Source organism: Triturus cristatus, chromosome 9 (assembly GCF_964204655.1).
Source record: "Triturus cristatus chromosome 9, aTriCri1.1, whole genome shotgun sequence".
In the NCBI taxonomy this organism is placed as follows: domain Eukaryota; kingdom Metazoa; phylum Chordata; class Amphibia; order Caudata; family Salamandridae; genus Triturus; species Triturus cristatus.
The window spans coordinates 135143202-135157374 of NC_140592.1; the positions used below are offsets into that span (position 1 = coordinate 135143202).

The window sequence follows — 14173 nt, forward strand, 5'->3', positions numbered from 1 at the left end:
ATGCTGCATTGTACAGCACACATAGAAACAGCAAAACGCCATGCATGATTGTTTATGTGCAGGAAAGTGATCCTTCCTGCACATAAACAATCATTATAAAAATGACGAGTTGCAACTTCTATGTGTGCTGCACAAAGCAGCACATATAGAAGCTACATTACGCCATTTAAAATTGTTTATGTGCAGGAAGAGACATCTTCCTGCACATAAACAATCATTCCCCCCAGCGCAGTGTGCTTGCGTTGGAGCTAGACAGCTGTAATTAGAGCAAGTGTAAGGGGAAGCCCAGGGCTGCACCGTATTGTTGTAAATACGGTGTAGCTCTGCATTTCAGAAGTGGTGTAGCGCAGTGTTAAGCCAAAAAGGCTAACGCTGTGCTCCGTCATTTCTTTGTAAACATGCTCCAATGTCTGAATAGTGGATATTTACAGCATCTTTTAAATGGCTCACACTGTGTTAATGCCATGTCACCTACCCCCATTCAATCCACTTGTAATGAGGGCTCTGTATTTATCAATATTATTTTGGGACTATTAACACTTTTGAGTTTTGTTAAAATGCAAATATACTTGGAAAGTTTTGTTTGATTAATACATTAAAAGTCAAGTCAAGCCATTTTGATGTGAATATACATGCATTATATATTGCTACTTTTTAACTGTAAAAGAAGAAAAATGCATATATGGGCTGTCCCGATACAAGTGATAATTATTTCCCAAATCCTGCACCCTCATATTTTGGTGGGGCAGAAATTGGAAAAGAACACCTTAGGGTAGAAGGGTGACCGTCAACTAAGCGCCAATATGTTCTTCCACCTATCTTCTTAGTACTGTGAGGACATTGCTTTGCTGTGTGCCAGCTGATGCCACAGAGTTAGACCTGGCACCCCTAGGTGGTAGCCCCCTAAACCTTTTACCTTCACCCCTCGTGTTTGGCTGAACTCGTTTTTGTTGGATTTAGGACTCTGTTCACTTTGTCACTGTTAACCAGTGCAAAAGTGCTTGTACTCTCCCCTTTAACCATGGTAAAGTTGGCTTACGCCCAATTTGTGGCACAGTTAATTTACTTATAAATCCCTAGTAAACTTGTACTACATGTGCCCAGGGCCTGTAAATTAAATGCTACTAGTGCGCCTGAACACTTATTGTGCCACCCACTTATGTAGCTTTTACAACCTGTCTCATGCCTGCCACTGCAGCTTTTGTGTGGGATTTTACACATATATTTCAACCTGGAAAATAAAAGCTTTTGCCAGGACTAAAACTCCCTTTTTATTACATATAACGCACCTCTAAGATAGGCCCTAAACAGCCCACCAGGTATAAAAATGGGTCCCTCAGACCCACTCTTAGTACACTTCTGGACCCGTGGATACTACAGAAGAAGGATGCCATGGTGCCCTGCTGGTGGAAGCCTGCCCTGCATGCTGAGAAGGAAGACTTCTACATTCCAGGCCATACTGACTCCAAGGATTAGCTGACTGACCTCCTGTTCTGAGCTATAGGGTCACAACAAGCTCCAGAGGGCTCTCTGCAACTGCCCAGCTGACCTGCTGCAACTGGACCTACCTAGACCTGCAACTGGACCTGCCTGAGGTCTGCTGGCCTCTGATGGAGAGAGTTCCTGATCCCCAACATGTGAATCCCAGGTCTGGGACCATTGGTAGGGCATCAGTTGAGCTCCTGCACAAAGAACAGAAGAAATCCTGAAACTTTGGCCTCTTTGCGACCGCGAACGGGCCTGTTCGTGCCAAGAATTTTGCGCCTTCGCCTACCACCAATACGAAGCTCCAGTGAAACCAACTCATCACACTACGGCAACAACCAGCGATAGCCACCAATGCGAATCTTTAGCAATGACTGTCCATTAAGCCTGACATAATCTTTGCGCTACAACGAAAGCCATTTGCAATGCCCGACCTGCTCTTTGCGCTACACCGATGACAACAACGTTATGCTCTCCCTGCTCCTTGCGGCCTCCTCCACAGCAAACAGAACTCTTTATGCTGACATTTTTAATGCAACTTTTTCAAGTGGACTAACTTGAACCCTGTATCTGCCTTGTGTTTCATTGTGGCCAGCCTAAACGTATGACTTTCACCCGGTCTCACAAAACTAGATAACCGCAAGTAGTGTTTTGTGTTTTTAGGTGCTATATTTACCTGAACTCTTCAAAACTGCATATCTTCCATTCTATAGAATGGATTTTTGTCATTTTGGCATCAAATAAATTATTAGATTTTTCTTGTGTTGTGTTTTCACTTTATTACTGTTTAAATGCTACATTCATACTTCACACATTGTCTATAAGTTAAGCCTGACTGCTTTTGTACCAAGCTACCATGGGGTTAAGGAGAAGTTAATTTTGTCATTTTTGTTTTTCACCCTGACAAAGGTTCTGGCTGTTATTTGAGAATGGCTCCCACCCACCTCAGCCAACAACCTGTATCTAATTTCTCACACATAGTATCTGTATACTAGTCTATAACTTTACATGTAGCCTTCCCTACACCAAAACACTAGTCTAAAATGGTTTGTGTGTCTGGGCAACTCTCTTAGAAGATCAGCCAAAGAACATTCAACATCACTTGGTATATTTGACCTGTGACATCTTAGTCCACACAAATTTGACTATTTGCTGCACTACCATAGGCTTCATGTGAGAGGGCCAAGACAGTGTCCCCAGGCTGCTCAGAATGCTATTTTTGAATATGGAAACCCTTCTGAAGGACAATGATGTACTAGCAATGGTCCTACTCTCTGATAGGTTCTGTTATTCTGGTACCCCACTGAAAGATGCCTGGAAAATGATCTGCTGGACTTCACAGTGAGAAGAAAAGCTGACATGACCTGGAGGTCAAGCACAATACCAAAATGAGTGAGATGTGTTCAGAATTACCCAAACAGACAACCAGCCCAGGATCCATTAAAAAAGTATTATGAAGCTCATGTAGATTAAATACAACAGCAACAAATGTACTGGCACACAATACAGTTAACGACATCTTTGAGAAAACAAGGGACTGTAATCACTGATAAATCTCAGCTCCTCTTCAGCCTGCTTCATGTACACCAACCCTATGGTTAGTAGCTATTGCCCAGGCCTTTGAATCAATGGTGTACCACAGGGAGCATGTCGCGCTGCTCCCTGCTGAACTTGAGGATACGCCCTTACGCTCCTGAACAGGCTCAATTGCCTGTGTCTCATCTCTAGGAATCTGTAACCGTTGGATCCATCATACAAATTACGGTTCTAGTCGCGGCAGAGAACTTGGCTCATAACAAAATAGGACAGACCTATCTTTGTATGTGCGTAGTCTCCACAGTCATACAATTACTATTAATCAAATTAAATTAAAATCGCAGTTTGAGGAATACCCAAAAATAATAAACTTTCACAAAAGTGTGAATTTACTTTTGGGACCCAGATCCCTAAAATTCACAATCTGCAATGCACCTTCAAGTTGTTAAGTGGCCTTAAGAAGGGGCCAGTGCTATAGCATAACCATGATGATTTTGAATCAAATGTAAAGTTCAGCTTCTAAAAAAGTGATTGTTGTCTACTCTTCCTTACACATAGCTTGTATTTTCTCATTAGAACTGAGCTACAAAGACACCACTCATTGTTACCTCCATTGACAGTAAGCTTTGAAATGTAGGCTTTGGCTTCCTTCACATTTCGGGGAGTGGCCTTCACCAAGGACTCCTTCCAAAGTGTAATGTCACTGCTAAATATTACAAAATTGAAGTAATCATCTTCATGAAGCTCTTCTGATATTTTCTGAAAGGCATCTTTAGTCTGTAAAAAAATGGTAAAACATCTTTGAAAGCAGGCATGCATAGTCCTTCCTATAAATCATCTGTAAGAACATTTAAGTATGGCATCTGTAGTAACAATGTTTCATTGTGCTATACTTTCTATTTGATCTCCCAGATGAGATACTTAGAAAAACATACATTTTCTACACCCTGGAACATGCTAATGTTTTTTACTTTTCTTCTTTTATAATAGACAAAACCAAAATAATTCACAAGCGTGGATGTCACTACAACGAAATGTCAGGGGTAGAGGGAGTGACAATTGATGACAAACCAGAAAGTGACCACATGTGACAAATGACTTTGGTGACATCACAGAAAATGACATAACATGACATGTAAACGTGATTAGTAACGTCATTAGCGTCTCACTGACATGATAATCAAAAGTATTTACATCACAGAAGTTCGAGTGTGAGATCAATAAGTGCTGAAAAGCAGATAAAAACCAAATTCAGTGGAGCCCATATATAACGGTGACGCAACTATCATATACCACAGGTACAGCCATGGGGTGTCAAGTTCAGCAATCAATTCCCCAAGTTCACCTAGCATGTGCCCAATGTTATCCTTAAACGCCTAAGCTCAGTGATCAAATGCACATGCAGTGGCACACTAGGGCACTGCCCCACCACCACAATGTCACAGGCAGAAACTAAGCTGTTCTGTGCAGCTTTCATTGGTAGATCTGTCAGTTCATCTGTTATGTATTCTGAATCTTCTGTACCTGACAATGCAAAATGAGCAGTCACACAGGGAGGGGTACACATGCAGAAATCCATCCATTCTCCACGAAGGAGTAAGCACACCTTTCATTCTAGCACATTAAAAATCCATTCAAAATACTATGCATGTCCTGTGCTGTGCTCACATGTGAAAGCTAGGAACCGTTTTCAGCCACATGACCCCAAGCCCTACCAGAAGGTTTGATACAGTGGAGGTGAAGAAGAAGTTGGCCCAGTATCTATCCTGCCACCTATTGTGGCTGCCAGAATCATTAAGCTCTTCATGTGGTCATGAATAGACTAGTGGACCCTGTAGGAAGTAGAGTTGAAGAGCTGGGGCAAAAGAAGCAAAAGAAGCACGAGGATGGCATATTTCCACCTGGTAAGATTTAATGGCAGAGATGTGGGAAGAAGGAATATATTTGTGTGCGCTTTGTGTACATGCATAAGGTTGGGGGTGGGCATGTGCTTTATGTAATAGAAGGGGCAAGGAGCTTCCACAGTAGCTCGCTTATATGCACCATAGAGCAAGTTTAAATATTTTCTCTTTAACAATATGAATATTCTGAAATTCAAATTATCTACCTCTTCCACATCACCTTATCGCAGGGTTAGAGCCAGGAATGGGTTTTTGTGTAGCTAGTTGTGAAATTTGCAACACATCCCCAAATTCATATGAGGCAATGCACCAATTTATCTATGCGATTTTCTTAATGTTAAAGCACTATTTGTGAAAGTGGGGAACTTTGTAAATTACTTCAGGTGGAATGGCAAATCTGTAAACTCTTACATTTGATCAATAAATCAGTGCTTGTAGGGTGCGGCTTATAACACGTAAGGGTATCCAGGTCCTAGGTTGCTGGGTTAGTCGAAGTGCCAGTTCTTGAGTCTCCTCCTGAAGTCCGTCAGTGAGGGTGATGTTCAGAGGTGGACAGGAAGAGCATTCCAGGACATGGCGGTGAGGTGGGAGAAGGAGCAATCTCAGCTGTGGCTACAGCGGATGCACTGTGTCTGTGTGAGATAGGCAGGCAAAGTTTTCTGGATGGTTGGTGCAAGTCCAGGCAGTGGTTCATGTATGCTGGTTCGTAGCCATTGATGGCTTTGTAGGCAGACGTGCATCACTAACTTGAACTGGCTCTTTTCTGGAAAGGGACCCAGTGGAGGTTTCTCAGGAAATATGCCTCCTTACAACGCATGCCTTTTCGCCGCAGGCTATTACAATGCGGTCGTTACAACGAACGCGATGTAACAGCGCATGCCATTATGTCACCGGCTGCCCCACACTGCAGTCAATGTCTCCTTCATTAGCACTACTACTATGGCTGCTACTACCCTGTGTGGGTCAGTCTTTGGCAGCCTGCCCAGTCAGCTAGTTCTAGTCTATTTACTTTATTTTTATTTTTATTCTTTGGGTTTATTTTTATTTCTTTATTTCCGAGGTTTCTGGCCCCTTTACCATCTCTGTGCCATTTTTCCCACCTCCCGCTTCCCACCACTCACTTCTGCCTTTCCGGCGCCCATCCCAGGGCCTACTTAATGGAGGCCACCGTGCGACCCCATTGAGCAGGTCCTGACCAACTCTCCCATGCTGAGGTCAGTGCCTACTTCCTCCGCACTGCTGCTAGGACTGCTCCTGCCCTATGTGGATCAGTCCTTGGCAGCCTGCCCTGACAGCCAGTTCTATTCCCTGTGTTTCTTACCACTTTGCCTGTTCTGTGCCATTGTTCCTGTTTTCCCGCCTCCTGCCACATGCTTCCTGCCTCCCCAGCAGCCCCTTTCAGAAACTACTTAATGGAGGCTGCACTGCAACCCCATTAAGCAGGTCATCACCAGGTCGCCCACGCTGCGGTCAGTGCCTCCTTTCTCCTTACTGCTGCTAACACCTGGATCCCCAACTCGGCTGACCTAGTCACCCTCATCAAAACATCCGAAACACGCAGATCCACCAAACAAGACAGCTGGTACACGCCACAACTCAGTACAATTAAATGCAGCTGAAAACAACTGGAGAGAAGAATGGTGAATCAGCAGAGACTCTACAGACTGAGCCACCTTCAAGTCAGCCCTCAAAGTATACTACCAACAACTCAAAGACTTGAAAAAGGACACCCTTGCAGTCTTCATCTAAGCAAATGCCAACTGCACCAAGGAGCACTTCAGCATCGTCAGGGAGTTCTCCTGCCCAGCAGCCACTGAGAACATGATTCTACCTTCACAGGAACTCTGCAACACTCTAGCAAATCCCTTCTACAAGATATCCACCATCTACAGGAACTTCGATCCCCGACCCAATGACTTCCTCATTCTCCTCAACCCAACGGAAGCCACCTCGTCCAGCAACCACACTCCATAGGACCAGCTGACCACACTCTACACTACACCCATCATGAACTCCATTCACTCAGGAGGCCCCACCTCCTCCTCATCCTAGGAAACAACAAGATCAGCCACCAACTCACCACTACCCTCAACACACCCATTACCATAACCACCTTTCCTGATGCATGGAAACACACAGAAGTCATGCCTCTCCTCAAGGAACCATCCGCTGACCCGAGTGAACTCCAGAACTACCACCCCATCTTGCTGCTTTCTTTCCCCGCCAAAGTACTGGAGAAGACCATCAACCGGCAGTTCACTGACTTCCTGGAGAGAAACAACCTGCTAGATGCCTCCAAATATTGTATCCATGCCAACCACAGCACTGAGACCTCCCTGATCACTGCCACTGATGACATCCGCACCCTGCTCGACAGGGGAGAGTTGGCAGCCCTGATCCTCCTCGACCTCTCCACAGCTTTTGACACCGTATCCCACCACACACTAATCGAAAGGCTGTAGCAGATCGAGATCAAAGGAGACCCACTCAAGTGGATTGCATCTCTCAACGGTACAAATGCAGAGAATCCACCTACTTCCCTTCACCTCAGAACCTACGAGCACCATCCGTGGCATCCCTCAAGGTTCACCCTTCAGCCACCCGCTCTTCAACACCTACATGAGGCCTCTAGCTCATCATCAGAACCCACGATCTCAATATCATATCCTACACCGATGATGCCGATCTTGCTCTCAGCAGACCCCACCACCACTAAGACCAACTTCCAAAACTGCATGAAGAACGTCATAGACTGGATGAAGGACAACTGTCTGAAGCTCAACACTGACAAGACAGAAGTGCTGATCTTTTGCAACCATTCCCCCCTCTGAAATGACACCTGGTGACCTGCAGAACTCTGCCCCACTCAACATCAAGACTACAGCCGCAACCTCTGCATCATCCTGGACAGCAAACTCACAATGAAGCAACAGATCAATTTAGTGTCCTCTACCTGCTTCCACACTCTCCGCTTGCTCCACAGAATGTTCAAATGGCACCCGATCAGAATGAGGAAACCAGTCACGCAAGCTGTAATCACCAGCTGTCTGCACTATGGCAGTGCACTGTATGGAGGAACCACCACCAAACTCATGAGAAGGCTCCAGATAATAAACAACTCAGTGGCCAGATTTATCCTCAACCTGCCCAAACAGGGCCACATCACCCAGCACCTGAGAAGGTAAACATCATTTACTACGAATCCTTTTCCCCACAGGCTATTACAACATGGTCGTTGCAATGACCGCGTTGTAACAGCGCTTACCATTACCCCGCAAGTCATAACAATGACTTGCAGAGGGGTCAGATGGTGTTGGATTGAAAATCCAACACCTTTCCTACTGTTGCACAGACTGGAGTTGAAATAGTAAATTATAGTATTCCAACATCCAGCGGCCCCCAGAGCAAGTCGTTGTTATGCCTTGCGGGGTAATGGAATGCGTTGTTAAAACACGGTCGTTGTAACGACCACTTTGTAATAGCCTGCGGGGAAAAGGCATGCGTTGTAAGGAGGCATATTCCCCCATTTCCTACACATGCAATGTATCGAGTATGGACACCATCTACAGTATGCCAGAAAGCAGGCACATCATGCCAGTGATAGTCCTTTGATGCTAGGGGCAACAGATACCTGAGGTGACAGAGGGGAGGACACTAGCAGGATGGTGTACACAACAAACAACAGGCACACTCACACTCTTTATCACTCCTGTACAAAAAAAGCAGAAACCATGAATTGATGATGGGCTTCCTGATATACGTGGCAGTTTTACTTGTATTTTGCTGTTACTCTAAGAGTCTTGGGCTGTCCACTACTGAAGGAGATATCACCTGACACTTCTTCACTGTCGGAATGACACGACATATTTCTTGTTGTGATCAACCTCTACACCACCATGGGCAGGCAGACACTGATGTCTGTTGTGAATCATGCTTATGAACTTTATTATAATTTATGTGCTTGTATTGCTTGGGCCCGGATCATATTATATGCACACAAATCAGTAAAACTGTTTGGCCTCCCAATAGGAAAAGGGCCCTGCCACCTCACCTTGATCTAACTTACAGCTGATTGTCTGGTCCACCCTAGTTTGAAAATAAACAGGCACTAGTCCTGCCATTGTCGATTCCTAGAAATCACAAAATCTCATGTTCATTGAGTTGGTTATTGAGAGAAATGCTGAAATACAATGTTTCATTCTCCAGATATGATGTGTAGTGACGGTTCTGTTAAAACAATGGCTTATGGTATGAATGAGGCTTTGTAAAATATTGGGGATATTATGTAAGGGGGTAATGACCCACTTTCAGGAATAACCACAATCCTTGTTTGGGTGAACCCTTAAAGTCAGTAAATTAAGCTGCCCTCAACCCCCTGGTAGCAATGGCACAGAGCACACATGCTTAACTGTGCGGCAATGTGCAAAGTATTCATGTACTACCAAAACAGTAATAAAATCAAAAAACAACACAAGAAAAACTCCAAACCAATTTAGAGAAATAGAGTAGATTGATTTTAGTAAATAAAATGACACCAAAACAAAACAAATCAAAAAAGGGAAACTGTAGATATGGATTTCCACAGTTTACAGTTTAAGCAAGCAACAAAAAGTGATAAGCACCAACCACAGTCATCTGGTTGTGCCTGCCAGTACCTAAGTGCGAGTTAAGGTTGAGTGCGATGAAGCATGTCGTACACAGGAGCCAAGCTGGACCCAGTCTTAAGTTGGACTTAGCCTTTGAAATGGAAGTGAAAAATCCTCAGCAGGGCATGGTAGCAGGTTGTGGCTGAAGAGGGCTCCACATCATGGGATAGCCACTGGACAAGGTCTTGAGGAATCCGCTGGCAATTGGCGAGAAAGCTCTGCATATGCGAGATATTTGAATTTCATCCCTAATGAAGGTCCCTCACCAACTTTTTTGTACTTTCAACCAGTGAGGATTTCTATGTTCGAAAGTAGTCCCTTTATTTGTAGCTTGGATTCTTCCAGTGGAGTAAGGCTGCCACGTGTAGCTGAACTGGACTCTACAAAGCTGATACCTTCTCTGCGAGGTCCAGCTAAATCAGATTTGCTGCTGTGGAAAAGCTCAAAGCAGGAGCAACCACAACCTTCAGCCCAGGAACAACGCACCTTTAGCAGGTTGGTCCCAATCCACTGGAGGTCTTGGGAGCCAAAGCATTTCTATGTCCCTGGTTTCAAGATATGTTAGGAGTTGTAGAACTTGACACAGCCAGGAGTCACATGACCTTGGGGGGGAACACTTGGGGGTCAAAATTAACCCCAATGTAGGCCAGCAGCAGGGTCCATAGCAGATATAGTTGGAACTGGTGAGGTCAGCAGTCACAGGAGAGGCCTCTTATAGCTTGTTGTGTCCCTGTAGTTCGAATCTGAGGTCAGCCTTATGACTCTTGGAGTCCACTGCTTTGTCCTGGGTACAAGAGGGAGAGCAGGAACAGTTTTGTAGGACCTTATCTCTTTTGATCTTCCACAGGTCCAGTAGTGTTCTGAAGAGGTAATGTGGGTTCTATTACAAGTCTGTGGGTGGGGTAATTCCTGTCTCTTTCCTAACTAATTGGATAAAAGTTCCCAGAGGTTACCATACCTACTTTTACAGCACTTGTTGTGTGTTCTCCTGAAACCAATCCCACAGTGCCACTCTGTGCCTAAATCTAAGATGGTGAAACCATTCTTCCCTTGTGCAGAGCCTATGTGTCCACCTCTGCTGTATGGGCTGAAAAATGAACAAATCCTCTTCTCTGGTCACTTTAAACCAGTTGTGGTGGCATCTCCTCTCCTACTGTGATCAGGGCCTGCCTGAGGGAACAACAAAGGAACCTGTCCAGATTTCAGCTAACAATTGCCCCTTACAGGGTAGGTCTCTTTGAAGTTAATCAAGATCCTAGGCATAGCCCAAATGGACATTCTGCCACAGGATTAGAAACACCTACTCACAAACAAGCCTTTGTCATGCTCTGGCACCAGTGTTCACTTCTCATCAATAGGGCTGTTCAGCTGCCAGGTCACAGTTGGTGCTCATGCAAATGGTCCTCCAGAGGCTTTTAGGCAAGAGAAAGGTAACTTTCTAAAAGTACCTTTTGTTTAATAGTTATAAAAAATGTGACCTTACGATCAAATTAGATTTTGAAAAACTATAAAAAAAGAGTCTTTGAATCATATATCTAGATGTTTCCGGACTAAAATTAGCATTATTAAGTGCAATAATGTAAGCCTTTGTTTTCCTGTTGAATAGCCAGCCTTGCTATGGGCAAAATAGCTTTGAGGGCTTTTTCACTGCAAGGACATCCTTAACATTAAACTTTTAAATGGCCTACTTTTAAATGCCATGTAACCTGTCTTATGGACAGTAATGCCTGCAGTATGGCAGTAAGGCCTACTTATGGGTGGCTTATTAATATTTAAAAGGATAGCTTCTGCCTGTCAAAGGGACATTTTGACAGGTAGAATTTGCAGTATAAAACTGCAATTGCCAGGCCTGCAGACCTGTTTGCACTATCATGGTAGTGGGTGGTACAATGGAAGGGTGATGCAGTCCTAGTGACACTTAACTTACAGTCCCTTTGTTTTTATTTTTCCTTTTGCAGCTTTATATAGCACAAACGTGACCTGAAGGTATTGGAGCACCAGGTGCATTTCAGACAGACACATCCTTTTTTAGGTACAGACAGATTAAGGACCTGATTTCGATCTTGGCGGATGGGATACTCCATTACAAATGTGAGAGATATCCCGTCCGCCATATTACAAGTTCCATATGATATAATCAAACTGTAATACGATGGATGGAATATCTGTCACGTTTGTGTTATACTATCCCATCCGCAGAGATGGCAATCAGGCCCCAAGTGATTTGCCCAGAATCCCAGGATGTTGAGCCTCCTGCTGAGACTCAAACCCAGTTCCCCAGCTTCAACATCAGCCACTGTAGCTGTTACACCACATCCTCTCTTTTTAACGTATACTAGACTTATAGGTACATTAAATATGCCAATCGGGGTATGTCAATTTCATCATGTTGAAAGAGGGAACACACAATTTCTACCATTGTTTAGAAGAGGTAAAGTGCACAGAGTTGCACAGACAGCAAAAACATATAGGGCAATAATCTGTGGGTTCACCACACAAAGTATGTGTTGTAATCTCTCAGAGTATAGTTGTTCCTTCCTTTACTTGGTACAATCCTTTCCCCCCTCCCTTTACCTGCTTCCTTAGAACATTCCAATAGAGTTCAAGATAGAATGTTGACAACACGGAGTGAGGAGAGTGGATGATCATAATAAACAGTCCTGCATCTTACCGTCCTGTAATTTGCCTTTCTTTCTTGGACTTCAACACTGGCGATGATCTGCGAGGGGGGGGCAGCTGATCATCTCCCCTTTGTGTACTCTCTCCTGGTTCCTGCTGATTCACTGTGGGAGGACTCTTTTCTTCCATCTAGAGGGTCTCCCGGATGCTGTTGAACTGTCTGTCCTTGTGGAAAGTGCCACCTGCAGTCCTGCCCCAGGCTCCGTTTGATAAGAGTGAAATATTCCTCAGGGCTCACCTTCTAAATACGTGGCGTCTGGTCGTCACAAGCTCCTTCATTTCTTGTGCTCATCCTAACTAGCCGTTGCCGTCCCTCAGCCTCTGTTCCGGCGGTGTTACACAGCGTCAAGCCTCCGCACGCTCACACGCTCTTTGGTCCTGTGCTGTACATTGGAGCTGCCGCCACTCAGTTCCCTGCCTATGTGACATGATCGGAACATTCTGTCAGCGGTGTTGCGCTGCTCGATGCTGGTTTTGGTAGGACTGCTGTGTGGTTCTTCAGAGGCGTGGGCGTGTTTGCAATCCTCTGCCCGACGTCTCTCTGCTCCATTGTTGGGGTTGTGTGGCTGTGGACATTTCTGTCAGCCGGCACCACGAGAGTGTTTGCTGACTGGCGGCGGTGCATTTGAAACTTGACAAATGCAATATCAGAGTCACTTCGGTAGACTATTTGGGGCACACCATTTCCAAAGAAGGTTTCAGGCCTGAGTACAGCCTAATCCAAGCAATCAAAGATGCTCCATATCCATCTTATAAAGATGAACTCAAATCATTTCTCAGACTGGTAGAATACATGTCCAAGTTCATAAGAAATGTTGCCGATTTATACAATGGGTTGCGTGACCTCCTAACAAAAACCAAAGAGTTTGTATGGGAGGAAAAACACAATGAAATGGTTGAGACAGTAAAACAACAAATTCTTGAAACACCAGCTTTAGGATCTTATGACCCCAAGAAAAAAACCATACTAACAACCGATGCATCCAATAAAGGGTTGGGAGCGATGCTTTCTCAAAAAGGAGAGGACGAGGAAACCGTAATAGCATTCGCATCCCCGTCCCTCAGCTCCTCAGAAAGAAACTACTCAGTCATTGAGAGAGAAGCGTTAGCATGCTTCTGGGCAGTGAACCATTTAAAAATGTTTTTGTGGGGCATAACATTCGTTATACACACTGATCACAAGCCTTTAACTTTCATGTTCTCATCCAAAAATGCTCAAAACAAATCTCCACGTATAACCAAATGGGTTCTTGGCATAGAAAACTACTGCTTCGAGGTGGAATACCTACCAGGGTCTGAAAACGTAATTGTGACTTACCTATCCAGGTCCCCACTCGTGACCAATCAAAGTGAGGACCAGTTAGACGTTCCAATTTTAGCCATGCACCTCCCCTCACTAACCAAAGAAGAGTGGGAAGAGAATGTGAGGAAAGACAAAGACATGGAGGTTCTCAAAGACTTCATCATCAATGGATGGCCTAAGAGTCGGTCTGAAGTTCCAGATTCTGTCAAAGATTTTTGGGAGGTAAGGTATGAAGTTTCTCTTGTGTCTGGTACGATACATCGAGGTGGGAAAGTAGTCCCACCTAAGGATTTGAGGAACAAAATAATCGATCTAGCCCATGAAGGACACTTAGGCAGGAGCCTCACAAAAAACAAAGTCAGAGGTTGTTTTTGGTTTCCAAAAATGGACTCTATGGTAGAACTCAAGGTCAAAGAATGCACTAGCTGTGCTAAAATTGACAAAAGCTAAATTACACACAAAGCTCCTCTATCTCCTGTCGAAGTTCCGGAAGTCCCATGGACCAAACTTGCAATGGACATAATTGGACCTTTGGATGTCCTGGGCTCCCAAACAAAGTTTATGTTTGTCCTTGTAGATTACATCTCCCATTGGGTCAATTTTAAGTTCACACCGTCCACCAC

General features: G+C 44.5%; 1 protein-coding gene across 2 annotated transcripts in view; it reads right to left on the reverse strand.

Moving 5' to 3' along the window:
* Positions 1-14173, reverse strand: part of LOC146797519 (inter-alpha-trypsin inhibitor heavy chain H3-like) — a 415853-nt gene that overhangs the window by 290649 nt on the left and 111031 nt on the right. For both annotated transcript variants that reach the window (XM_085624536.1, XM_085624537.1), the window contains exon 9: positions 3630-3798. In XM_085624536.1, the coding sequence (XP_085480662.1) occupies positions 3630-3798 (169 nt within the window). The remainder of the gene's footprint in view (positions 1-3629; positions 3799-14173) is intronic.